Genomic DNA, 13625 nt, shown 5'->3' with positions numbered 1-13625 from the left:
ACGCGATCATTCACCAACACCACTTACACATTACAGGAACCCGGCTGCCACACCCCCTGTACAGTCCTGACCTCACTCCAAGACATTTCCACGTGTTTGGGCATTTTAGACATGAAGCAGGCAATCAGATCACGGGTCCGCCGAACTGAGAAAACTTGATGGTGTCTAAGCACTAGTGGGAACACCCCTCATAGTTTTGAGGTTTTGATGCTCGGCCTGTACCAGTCTTGTTTTTACCCAATTAAATGCTCTTATAGTGACCATGACCTGCCCGTTGTGGACGTGGCTTGTTCTACAGTAGTAGCTAAAGTAGTTAGCCATAAGCATAGTTCTCCTGTGTGTTTTGTATATATATATATATCTTCTCAAACACACAGTTTCTTTCTTGATTAAGTTAAGGTCATGTGACGTTTCTGTTTGCAGCTCATTTTCTCAGACCGGTGGAGCATTCCATCTTTATACCCTCCATCTGGTCTTTATAGTCTCCATCAGTAAGAGTCAGACGTCTCCAATGATGTCTCCGTAGCTCTGATTATTAGTTTCATGTATTTTAGATTTTAGTTTGAAACAGTATCAGCTCATGTTTTAAGTGTATTTTGTGTAAGCGCAACAAACCTGAGGTGATGAATAGCTTCAGCTTGTAAATCACTTTGCTTAATGAGGTTCTTCAGCATCTCACTGAATATCAGTCCTGAAAGAGTGGTGCATTGATTGTTCAAAGTTCTCTCATAGTGTGTGTGTGTGTGTGTGTGTGTGTATATATATATATATATATATATATATATATATATATATATATATATATATATATATATACACATCTAAAAATTCAATAAGCAGTATGAGTGTTTTGTATCATTTATGTTTGTGTACAACTTAAATAATAATAATAATAATAATAATAATAATAATAATAATAATAATGAGAAGAAAGATATTCAGGAACAATTGCAGAAAGGTTTGAAGCTAAACAGCCTTTAGATACAGAGTAATCTAAAAACTTTACTTATTTTAAAATAAATAAATGCATGGCTTTAAAGTATTATCTTATTTTTATGTCCATATTAGGTTAATACCGTGCAAAAAAGAACTTATATAATGCAGCATCGGGAGATCTCCTGACTCAGCTGTAAGTGTTGCATCACAGAGCTGAGGCTGATCAGATTCCAGAACGCAGTGTTAGCTCGCTGGTTAATGTGTAAGCCTTGGAGTCGAGCTGATGGTGAGGATATAAGCTTGTGTGAAGCCATGCTAAGTGTCTCCTATTGGACAGGACGCCGCTGGTGAGTAGCTCAGGTACAGGCTTTCATTTAACCTGTGTTAGAGTGTGTGTTTGGACATCTGTAAGACCGCCTTAACAACAACAACAAAAAAAGAAATAATACAGATTTAGGTTTATTGTCACTTCACACTGCAGTAAAAATCTACAACATGAGGGAAGAGCTCCAACAACAAAGTCAAATAACATAAGAATGAATTTTAACAACAGTAAAGTCAAAGGAAACAAAATACCAGTGCAATATACAAACGTGTGTATGCAATATTGTGCACATTTTTATTTCTTATTTATTTTTTTATTCATTTATTTATTAATTTACACTTCCACTGAACTACCACACCTCAAATTCAAACATATACAAATAATGATAAAAAACTGCACACACATCTTTATGCTGTTTCATTATACACGTGAGGTAACAGTGTGTGTCTCAGCCAAATAACTGACTTTCTTTCTTACCCTGGCAAATAGTTTTGTATGATGATGTGTTAAAGTCTGCAAATGGCTTAAATGTAAATATAAATGTAATCTTAATAATCTCTCAGTCAAACCCTGTGGAGTATCAGAATTATCAAAGAGTAAGATTTTTTTGTCGATAAACATGACCATCTCCACAAAAAGAACATCGTCCTATCTCTAACATAAACAAAGTTGAATTTCATTACTCTGTCTAGGTGACAAAATGAGGAGCAAGATCCATTGCTGTTTGGCCTTTGCCCTCTTCCTGATGGTAGCCTTGGCTGACCACAATCATGATCATGAAGGACATTCAGGAGATCACAATCAACATCTCCACCACGGCAAGAATGAACCTCACCCCAGTCATGATGGAAAAGATGAATTGTGCCATAAACTTGCACCTCGCAATGCTGACTTCGCCTTCAACCTGTACAATAAACTCTCCAGCCACGCTGACGCCAAAGGCAAGAACATTTTCTTTTCTCCACTGAGCATCTCCATGGCTCTGTCCATGCTGGCTCTGGGGGCCAAGGGTGACACACACTCACAAATCTACAACGCTCTGGGCTACAGTAACTTCACAGAGGATGAGGTCAATGAAGCCTATGAACATCTGCTGCACATGTTGGGCCACAGCAAGGATGCCATGCTGCTAGAAACAGGAGGAGGTCTGGCCATCCGAGAAGGCTTCAAACCTGTTGACAAATTTCTGAAGGATATTCAGCACTTCTACCATGGAGAGGCCTTCACTGTGGACTTTTCCAATCCTGAAATTGCTGTCCAAGAGGTCAACAAGTTCATTGCCAAGAAGACCAAAGACACCATCACTGACATGGTCAAAAGCCTGGACGCAGACACGATCATGGTACTTATCAACTACATCTATTTCAGAGGTATGTTCTTGTACAAAATAGTAAAAAAAATTACATCCGTACTTCAGGTAATGCACAAATACCAAACCCTTTGTATTTTCTCAGGCAAATGGGAGAAGCCTTTTGAAGTTGAGCAGACTCACAAAGCTGACTTTCACGTAGACGAGAACACTAAGGTGACTGTGGACATGATGAGGAAAACCTCCCGCTTCGAGTTCTACCGGGATAGGGATAACTTTACCTCTGTCATCAAGTTGCCCTACAAAGGCAACACCTCTATGATGATTGTTCTGCCAGATGAGGGAAAACTAGAGGAGGTGGAGAAACACCTCAGCAAGGAAGACCTTGTGTACTGGCATGACAAACTCTTCCTAAGGTACAAAAAAACAAAAACCTTTAGAACTCCAAAATTTCTATTACACCACTTTCTAATAATGTTTCTGTTCTTCAGCTCTGTGGATTTGTCTATGCCCAAGTTTTCCATTTCTGCTTCCTCCGCACTTGAGGACATTCTGAAGGAACTGGGTATGGTTGATGCTTTCTCTGACAAAGCAGACTTCTCAGGGATGAGTGCAGAGACCAAACTGAAGGCTTCCAAGGTATGTGGTGAAATTATAACCTTTTTTTATGAGATAGTTTTGGACATGTTAAAAACTTTGTGTGTATGCATGTATGTATGAAACCTCTATCACAGGTTCTTCACCAGGCAGTCCTAAAGGTTGATGAGAAAGGTACTGAAGCATCTGCTGCCACCACTATAGAGATCATGCCCATGTCTCTTCCAGACACTATGGACCTCAACAGACCTTTCATAGTCTTCATTGTAGAGAACACCACCCACAGCTTCCTGTTCATGGGCAAGGTCAACAACCCTGCTGAGCAGTAAGAGTCAGGCCAGTTAGCACTTTCAGCAGTTTCACAGCTCTCTTCAGGTGTGGTGTAAGCTCGATACTGTTGCTGTAGGGAAAAAAAGAAACAAAAAATAGGAGGTTTTTATTTAAACCTCATTTAAGCATTTCATGTGTCTCAGTGTTTCTCATTTACACACAATACAGATTTATTAGCACTTGCTGTTATAAATCTCAATAAACCTTTTCAAATTACTGTGACTCATTGTTTGCTTTTGTAATTTAAGTTTTTGATTATTTCCTTTTGTAATACACTAGAAAAAACATGATCATTTCAGATTGAAGCTGCTGACATCTGTAATGTCGCACATGGCATGAGATATCTTAAATATTTATCAATACTTAGGAATTCTTTGGTGCTTATTGTTTGTGTTTTCTCACTAAAGGCTGACTGTAACTTCAGGTTTGCTAACATTGATGCTTACTTATTCACTGTCCAAGTTTTAAATAGTTTTACTACACGTATCAGGTTTTTAGCATTTGTTTTATTTATGTAGCTACGCTATTAAAAACTACAATAGTCAGATCTCCATGTTAGTTCTGAAAAATCATATAAAGCTAGATTCTTCACCTTTTAGCTTACCATAACCTAGACACAGCAAACAAAATGACTCACTGGCCCTAAGAGATCTAATCTTATGAGAATAGGGGATTTATTTAGGCCTGTAGTTTCCTTACAAAGGCAATTTGTGTTTCTATTAAAGCAAATCTTATTTTTGGCTATGGTCATAATGCATGCTGTCCAATCAGCATGTTAAGCCTTTACATCAGTCTTTCTCCACTACACATATGGAAATTGCCTTTGTTTAAATTTTGGCTTGAACTGCACTGTTTTTTTATTGCAGCATGTACATCCAAAGGAGTTCTTTCATCACACTTCACCATGATTTAGTGTAGCAAAAGCATGTCTCATATATACCAGCTTAATACACTGTTCAGTCACAACATTTACATTGAATGACAATGATACCCAAATAGATGGGTGACGTGGCTTACTCAAGGCTCTCCCATGCCTGGTGAACCAAAGGTCAGTATGTGTCCGATTCCACATGTACAAAGTACATAAAAGTCATTGCTGGCCATAATAGAAAGGCACTAGAACAACCAGTTCACCACAGCTCATTACAAACGGGGCCCAACAGGCAAAAAGCCCCTGACCTGGCTTTCAAGCGCCCCATATCCCAGTTCAATGAAAAACCCAAGGAGTGCACAAGATAAACAAGTACAATCCATGTAGGCCGCGCCTCAAAACCCACAGCACCTACAGGTTCCACAGCCAATGTCCTGGGACCAGACACCATAGCACTCTCATGAGGCCCTGCAGAGCCACCTTCAGAGGGGCTAGATCTGACATAGTGGCAGGAGTGTGTATGTGTGTGTACTGTATATAAAACTGATATTCTTCAGCACACCCAGTAAAACCTAACAGCTGTTTAACTTACAAAACTACACAAATCTTTATCTAACACTTCTATCACAACCTGTCTCTGAAAGTCAATAAGACAAAAGAGATGGTTGTTGACTTCAAGAGGACACGGAGCGAACACTCTCTGCTCAGCATCAAGGGCTCTTCTGTGGAGATTGTCAAGAGCACAAATTTCCTGGGTGTCCACCTGGAGGAGAACCTCACCTGATTCCTCAACACCAGCTCTCTTCACAAGTAAGCCCAACAAGGTCTTTTCTTCCTGAAAAGGCATAGGAAGGCCCAGCTTTCACCACCAATCCTCACCACCTTCTATAGAGGAACCATCGAGAGCATCCTAAGCAGCTGCGTCACTGTCTGGTTTGGGAATTGTACCATATCAGACCACAAGACCCCACAGCGGATAGTGAGGACAGCTGAGAAGATCATCAGGTTCTCTCTGCCCTCTAAAGCCACCAGCATTGTGGCTGATTGGACACATCCAGACTATGTAATAATGCAACCAGTCTGGATAAATGCAGAGGGTTGTGTCAGGAAGGGCATCCGACGTAAAACTTTTGGCAAATCAATGATGCGAATCACAAATATAGTTCCCATACCGGATCGGTCGTGGCCCGGGTTAACAACGACCGCCACTGGTGCTGTTGACCTACAGGGTGCTGGTGGAAATTGGGCTACTGTTGATCGAAGAAGGAGAGGAGGAAGGCGTGTTCGAAAGCAGAGAGAGAAGAGGGAAGGCAAGAGTTTAGGAGTGATAGTAGGGACTTTGAATGTTGGGACCATGACAGGGACGGGAAGAGAGTTGGTTGATATGATGCAGAGAAGAAAGGTGGATATACTGTGTGTCCAGGAGACCAGGTGGAAAGGTAGCAAGGCTAGAAGCTTAGGATCAGGGTTTAAATTGTTTTACCATGGTGTGGATAGGAAAAGAAATGGAGTAGGAGTTATTCTGAAAGAGGAATTTGTAAGGAATGTTCTAGAGGTGAAGAGAGTATCAGATAGGGTGATGAGTCTGAAGCTGGAAATTGAAGGGATAATGTTCAATGTTGTTAGTGGTTATGCCCCACAGGTAGGATGTGAGTTAAAAGAGAAGGAGAAATTCTGGAGTGAGTTAGATGAAGTGATGCAGAGCATCCCCAGAGGTGAAAGAGTGGTAATTGGTGCAGACTTCAATGGACATGTTGGGGAAGGGAACAGACGTGATGAAAATGTGATGGGCAGGTTTGGTCTTCAGGACAGGAATGTAGAAGGACAGATGGTGGTGGACTTTGCAAAGAGGATGGAAATGGCAGTAGTAAATACTTTCTTCCAGAAGAGGCAGGAACATAGGGTGACATATAAGAGTGAAGGCAGAAGCACTCAGGTCGACTACATCTTGTGTCGACGTTGTAATCTGAAAGAGATCAGTGACTGCAAAGTGTTGGTAGGGGAGAGTGTAGCCAGACAACACAGAATGGTGGTGTGTAAAATAACCCTGGTGGTGAGGAAGGTGAAGAGGACAAAGGCAGAGCAGAGGACAAAGTGGTGGAAGCTGAGAAAGGAAGAATGTTGTGTAGTCTTTAGGGAGGAGTTGAGACAGGCTATGGGTGGTCAGGAGGTGCTTTCAGTTGACTGGACAACTACAGCCAATGTGATCAGGGAGACAGGTAGGAGGGTACTTGGTGTATCATCAGGTAAGGGGAAAGTGGACAAGGAGACTTGGTGGTGGAATGAGGAGTGCATACAGGGAAAGAGGCTAGCTAAGAAGAAGTGGGACACTGAGAGGACTGAAGAGAGTAGACAGGAGTACAGGGAGATGCAGAGTAAGGTGAAGGTAGAGGTGGCAAAGGCCAAACAAAGAGCATATGAGGACTTGTATGCTAGGCTAGACAGTAAGGAGGGAGAGGGGGATCTGTACAGGTTGGCGAGGCAGAGAGATAGAGATGGGAAGGATGTGCAGCAGGTTAGAGTGATTAAAGATAGAGATGGAAATGTACTGACAGATGCCAGGAGGGTGATGGGAAGATGGAAGGAGTACTTTAAGGAGTTAATGAATGAGGAAAACGAAAAAGAACAAAGAGTAGAAGAGGTGACTGTTGTGGAACAGGAAGTAGCAAATATTAGTAGAAGTGAGGTGAGAAGGGCGTTGAAGAGGATGAAGAGTGGAAAGGCTGTTGGTCCTGATGACATACCTGTGGAGGTATGGAAGTGCTTAGGAGAGGTGGCAGTAGAGTTTCTGACAAGTTTGTTTAATAAGATCTTGGAGAGTGAGAGGATTCCAGTGGAATGGAGGAGAAGTGTATTGGTGCTAATTTTTAAGAACAAGGGAGATGTGCAAAGCTTTGGCAATTATAGAGTTATAAAGCTAATGAGCCAGAAAATGAAGCTGTGGGAAAGAGTAGTGGAAGCTAGGTTAAGAGCAGAGGTGAGCATTTGTGAGCAGCAATATGGTTTTATGCCTAGAAAGAGTACATCAGATGCAGTATTTGCTTTGAGGATGCTGGCGGAGAAGTACAGAGAAGGTAACAGGGAGTTGCATTGTGTCTTTTTAGATTTAGAGAAAGCATAGAGAGGAGCTGTGGTATTGTATGAGAAGGTCTGGAGTGGCAGAGAAGTATGTTAGAGTAGTGCAGGACATGTATAAGAGCTGTAAGACAGTGGTAAGATGTGCTGTAGGTGTGACAGAAGAGTTCAAGGTGGAGGTGGGTCTGCATCAAGGATCGGCTCTAAGCCCCTTTTTGTTTGCTCTGGTGATGGACAGGATGACAGATGAGGTAAGACAGGAGTCCACATGGACTATGATGTTTGCAGATGACATTGTGCTCTGTAGCGAGAGCAGGGAACAGGTAGAGGAAAATTTGGAGAGGTGGAGGTATGCTCTGGAAAGCAGAGGAATGAAGGTTAGCCGCAGCAAGACAGAATACATGTGTGTTAATGAGAGGGACCCAGGAGGATTGGTGAGGCTACAGGGAGCAGAGGTGAAGAAGGTGCAGGATTTTAAGTACTTAGGGTCAACGGTCCAGAGCAACGGAGAGTGTGGAAAGGAGGTGAAGAGGCGGGTACAGGCAGGTTAGAATGGGTGGAGAAAAGTGTCAGGTGTGTTGTGCGATAAAAGAGTAACAGCGAGAATGAAAGGAAAGGTGTACAGGACAGTGGTGAGACCAGCGATGATCTACGGCTTAGAGACAGTGGCACTGAAGAAAAGACAGGAGGCAGAGTTGGAGGTAGCAGAGCTGAAGATGTTGAGGTTCTCCTTGGGAGTGACAAGGATGGATAGGATCAAGAATGAGTTTATCAGAGGGACAACCCACGTTAGATGTTTTGGAGATAAAGTCAGAGAGGCCAGATTGAGGTGGTTTGGACATGTTCAGAGGAGAGATTGTGAATATATTGGTAGAAGGATGCTGAGGTTGGAACTGCCAGGCAGGAGGTCTAGAGGAAGACCAAAGAGGAGATTTATGGATGCAGTGAGAGAGGACATAAAGTTAGAAATGGTGTGAGAAAAGAGGATGCAGAGGATAGGGTTAGATGGAGGCAAATGATTCGCTGTGGCGACCCCTGAAAGGGAACAGCCGAAAGACAAAGAAGATCCAGACTATGTACAGTAACAGTTTTTACCCACAAGCCATTTGTCTCCTCAATATAAAGGGACTGGACTAATAAACACACACACACACACACACACACACACACACATAAATAATTCAGACGATCTAAATAACATCAGGACTCACCTGATAAACACACGTGTACAATCACCCTGAACTACAACCATCTCACAATTGTTCATACCGACCTACCTGACCAGCTCTTAGCAATATTCGCACAATATTTTATTTTACTGCTATTTGCACACAATTTTTTTTTAAATCATTGCTGCTACTTGCTGCTATGTCAAAATTTACTGTTTCTCTTTCCACTACCTCAAAATAATATTAATGAGAAGAAAGATATTCAGAAACAATTGCAGGAGGGTTTGAAGCTAAACAGCCTTTAGATACAGAGTGATCCAAAAACTGTACTTTTTGTAAAATAAATAAACGCATGGCTTTAAAGTATTATCTTATTTTTATGTCCATATTAGGTTAATACCGTGCAAAAAAGAACTTATATAATGCAGCATCGGGAGATCTCCTGACTCAGCTGTAAGTGTTGCATCACAGAGCTGAGGCTGATCAGATTCCAGAACGCAGTGTTAGCTCGCTGGTTAATGTGTAAGCCTTGGAGTCGAGCTGATGGTGAGGATATAAGCTTGTGTGAAGCCATGCTAAGTGTCTCCTATTGGACAGGACGCCGCTGGTGAGTAGCTCAGGTACAGGCTTTCATTTAACCTGTGTTAGAGTGTGTGTTTGGACATCTGTAAGACCGCCTTAACAACAACAACAAAAAAAGAAATAATACAGATTTAGGTTTATTGTCACTTCACACTGCAGTAAAAATCCACAACATGAGGGAAGAGCTCCAACAACAAAGTCAAATAACATAAAAATGAATTTTAACAACAGTAAAGTCAAAGGAAACAAAATACCAGTGCAATATACAAACGTGTGTATGCAATATTGTGCACATTTTTATTTCTTCTTTTTTTTTTTTATTCATTTATTTATTAATTTACACTTCCACCGAACCTTAGACAAATCAGAAATTCTAACAATAATCATTTAATGTTTTTTAGTTTTATTTTTATTAATAATACATAAAGTAAAAAATACCTTTTGTAAGCAATACTAATAAGTTAGTAAATAATTGTTATGCCTTATTAAAGAAAGCTCAAAATACATACAATTCACATGCAATTTACGATTCACATGCTTCAGTTTTCAACTCCTGCTTCAGTGTTTGTTTCTGGTTTTTATTTAATTGGGTGTTAAAAAATAACGGCTCTATAGTGTGTAAGAAGGTGTGGTTGAAGGTCTGCAATTGGATTTTATTGCACACACTACTGTTAGCGATCCATAAATATTAGGAACGGAAATCACCAGGGGCCACCTGATACCATATTATCACGATACCCCATTGATGATTCAATTTGTATTGCTGTTCTATAAATATCTTAATTTTTTTAAATATCCTAAATAATAAATAAAACTCTGAAACGTAGTAAATAATTTCTGGTACAAGACACTGTGCTGTCTGCCAGTGCGTGGATAGTTAAGTACACCACCTATAGGCTCATAGAGGAACTACCACACCTCAAATTCAAACATATACAAATAATGATAAAAAACTGCACACACATCTTTATGCTGTTTCATTATATACGTGAGGTAACAGTGTGTGTCTCAGCCAAATAACTGACTTTCTTTCTTACCCTGGCAAATAGTTTTGTATGATGATGTGTTTAAGTCTGCAAATGGCTTAAATGTAAATATAAATGTAATCTTAATAATCTCTCAGTCAAAGCCTGTGGAGTATCAGGATTATCAAAGAGTAAGATTTTTTTTGTCGATAAACATGACCATCTCCACAAAAAGAACATCGTCCTATCTCTAACATAAACGAAGTTGAATTTCATTACTCTGTCTAGGTGACAAAATGGGGAGCAAGATCCATTGCTGTTTGGCCTTTGCCCTCTTCCTGATGGTGGCCTTGGCTGACCACAATCATGATCATGAAGGACATTCAGGAGATCACAATCAACATCTCCACCACGGCAAGAACGAACCCCACCCCAGTCATGATGGAAAAGATGAATTGTGCCATAAACTTGCACCTCGCAATGCTGACTTCGCCTTCAACCTGTACAATAAACTCTCCAGCCACGCTGACGCCAAAGGCAAGAATATTTTCTTTTCTCCACTGAGCATCTCCATGGCTCTGTCCATGCTGGCTCTGGGGGCCAAGGGTGAAACACACTCACAAATCTACAACGCTCTGGGCTACAGTAACTTCACAGACGATGAGGTCAATGCAGCCTATGAACATCTGCTGCACATGTTGGGCCACAGCAAGGATGCCATGCTGCTAGAAACAGGAGGAGGTCTGGCCATCCGAGAAGGCTTCAAACCTGTTGACAAATTTCTGAAGGATATTCAGCACTTCTACCATGGAGAGGCCTTCACTGTGGACTTTTCCAATCCTGAAATTGCTGTCCAAGAGGTCAACAAGTTCATTGCCAAGAAGACCAAAGACACCATCACTGACATGGTCAAAAGCCTGGACGCAGACACGATCATGGTACTCATCAACTACATCTATTTCAGAGGTATGTTCTTGTACAAAATAGGACAAAAATTTACATTCGTACTTTAGGTAATGCACAAATACCAAACCCTTTGTATTTTCTCAGGCAAATGGGAGAAGCCTTTTAAAGTTGAGAAGACTCACAAAGCTGATTTCCATGTAGACAAGAACACTAAGGTGACTGTGGACATGATGAGGAAAATCTCCCGCTTCGAGTTCTACCGGGATAGGGATAACTTTACCTCTGTCATCATGGTGCCCTACAAAGGCAACACCTCTATGATGATTGTTCTGCCAGATGAGGGAAAACTAGAGGAGGTGGAGAAACACCTCAGCAAGGAAGACCTCATGTACTGGCATGACAAACTCTTCCTAAGGTACAAAAAAAAAATCTTTAGATCTCCAAAATTTCTGATCTATTACACCACTTTCTAATAATGTTTCTATTCTTCAGCTCTGTGGATTTGTCCATCCCCAAGTTTTCCATCTCTGCTTCCTCCTCATTTGGGGACATTCTAAAGGAACTGGGTATGGTTGATGCTTTCTCTGACAAAGCAGACTTCTCAGGGATGAGCGCAGAGACCAAACTGAAGGCTTCCAAGGTATGTGGAGAAATTATATCGTTTTTTATGAGATAAATTTGGACATGTTCAAAACTTTGTGTGTGTTTGTGTGTGTGTGTGTGTGTGTGTGTGTGTGTGTGTGTGTGTGTGTGTGTGCATGTATGTATGTATGAAACCTATTCACAGGTTCTTCACCAGGCAGTCCTAAAGGTTGATGAGAAAGGTACTGAAGCATCTGCTGCCACCACCATAGAGATCATGCCCAATTCTCTTCTAGGCACTATGGACCTCAACAGACCTTTTATAGTCTTCATTGTTGAGGACAGCACCAAGAGCATCCTGTTCATGGGCAAGGTCAACAACCCTGCTGAGCTGTAAGAGTCAGGCCAGTTAGCACTTTTAGCAGCTCCCTTCAGGTGTAGTGTAGGCTAGGGGTAGCTCAGGAGGTAAGGCATTGGACTACGGTTTGGAAGATCCCACACTCAAACCCCACAGCCACCAAGTTGCCACAGTTGGGCCCTTAACCCTCAATTGCTCAGATGTATAATGAGATAAAAATGTTAGTTGCTCTGGATAAGAGCGTCTGCCAAATGCCTTTATGTAAATGTAGTGTAAGCTCGATATTGTTGCTGTAGGAGCAAAAAAAGAATAAGAAGTTTTTATTTAAACCTCATTTAAACATTGCCTGTATCTCAGTGTTTCTCATTTACACAGAATACAGACTTATCACTTGCTGTTATAAATCTCAATAAACATTTTCAAATTACTGTGACTCATTGTTTGCTTTTGTAATTTAAGTTGTTTGATTATTTTGCATGGCATGATATATCTTAAATATTAATCAATACTTAGGAATTATTTGGTAGATTTAGAGGTATAGACAATGAGTGAGTGAGAGAGTGAGTGAGTGAGTAAATGAAATTTATCAGTTTATCCCTGATGAGCAGCCAAGGTTACAGGGCTAGAAGAATAAAACTCCCAGAGACCTTATGAGAAAGAGACCTTGAGAGAAACAAGACTCCATAAGAAACCCATCATCATTGGATAATAATAATAATATTAATAATGAAATTGTCCCTGATAAGAAAGCCAAGGGTGTCAGCGACGGTGGCAATAAAAAACTTCCTGAGATGGCAATAGGAAGAAACCTTGAGAGGAACCAGACTCAACAGGGAACCCATCCTCATTTGGATGAAAATGGATAACAGGAATTATATAACGACATCATGTCTGTTAGGCTGCTGAAAGTTTAGTATAAGAGAACTCTAAGTTCGTAAGATCGTGGAGTCCAGTTCAGCACAGGGATGAATCAGCAGGTGCAGAGGACAGAGGGAGGTCTGGATTACTGGAAGCTCTGTATCAGCATATGTAAATCCAAGCCATTATGAAGTATAATCCAGCAAGGTGGTCCTTCTCTGGATGCCTCAAGATCCTCGCAGGGTTGGCCTTTGTCTATTGGAGCTGGCACAATCTCCAGGTGCCTCGGGATGGGTAGAAAAATAAAGAACAAGTGGAAAGAATTGGTGTAGTTGCCATTCAGGGTATTAGCAGCATTAGATATGAGTGTGCATTAAAAAAAAAAATAATAATAATAATTCTTTCATTTTTGTGAAGCTGCTTTGAGACAATGACCATTGTTAAAAGCACTATATAAATAAAATTTAATTAAATTGAAAATTGAATTTAGATATACTGGAGTACGAGGTTATGGAATGAATTATGCGTATGCCAGATGAAAGAGATGTGGCTTGAGGCTTTTAAACTGGTAGACTGTGTTTGAGCCCCAAAGACTGTCTGGAAGACTATTCCAAAACTTAGGAGCTAAATATGAAAACGCTGTACACCCTTTTGAAGATTTTAATCCTTTTGAAAGTTTTGCGATCTTATGGAGCATGGTGGATTGTAATGTGTCAGAAGACCGGCTAGATACGTAGAAGCTAAACCATTTAGAGCCTTGTT

At 40.9% G+C, this 13625-nt stretch overlaps 1 protein-coding gene across 1 annotated transcript; it reads left to right on the top strand.

Annotated features, from left to right (window-relative positions):
* Window positions 1-1208: 1208 nt before the first annotated feature.
* LOC128514932 (uncharacterized) lies at window positions 1209-12432 on the top strand. The gene is made up of 10 exons (XM_053488846.1): window positions 1209-1296; window positions 1954-2631; window positions 2716-2986; window positions 3062-3209; window positions 3305-3492; window positions 9210-9232; window positions 10448-11125; window positions 11210-11480; window positions 11558-11705; window positions 11853-12432. Exons 2-10 carry the CDS (start codon window positions 1962-1964, stop codon window positions 12042-12044), a joined length of 2589 nt encoding a protein of 862 aa, XP_053344821.1. The 5' UTR covers window positions 1209-1296; window positions 1954-1961; the 3' UTR covers window positions 12045-12432.
* Window positions 12433-13625: the final 1193 nt, after the last annotated feature.

The sequence above is a fragment of the Clarias gariepinus genome, chromosome 27, assembly GCF_024256425.1.
Source record: "Clarias gariepinus isolate MV-2021 ecotype Netherlands chromosome 27, CGAR_prim_01v2, whole genome shotgun sequence".
Classification (NCBI taxonomy): Eukaryota; Metazoa; Chordata; class Actinopteri; order Siluriformes; family Clariidae; genus Clarias; species Clarias gariepinus.
The sequence above is the reverse complement of the archived record's forward strand: the minus strand, read 5'-3'. Positions and strand labels throughout refer to the sequence as shown.

Coding starts and splice junctions, on each gene's coding strand:
- LOC128514932 (XM_053488846.1), top strand. CDS start 1,962: ATGAGGAGCAAGATCCATTGCTGTTTGGCCTTTGCCCTCTTCCTGATG. Junction 2,632..2,715: donor CAACTACATCTATTTCAGAG/GTATGTTCTTGT, acceptor GTATTTTCTCAG/GCAAATGGGAGAAGCCTTTT. Junction 11,481..11,557: donor CATGACAAACTCTTCCTAAG/GTACAAAAAAAA, acceptor TCTATTCTTCAG/CTCTGTGGATTTGTCCATCC.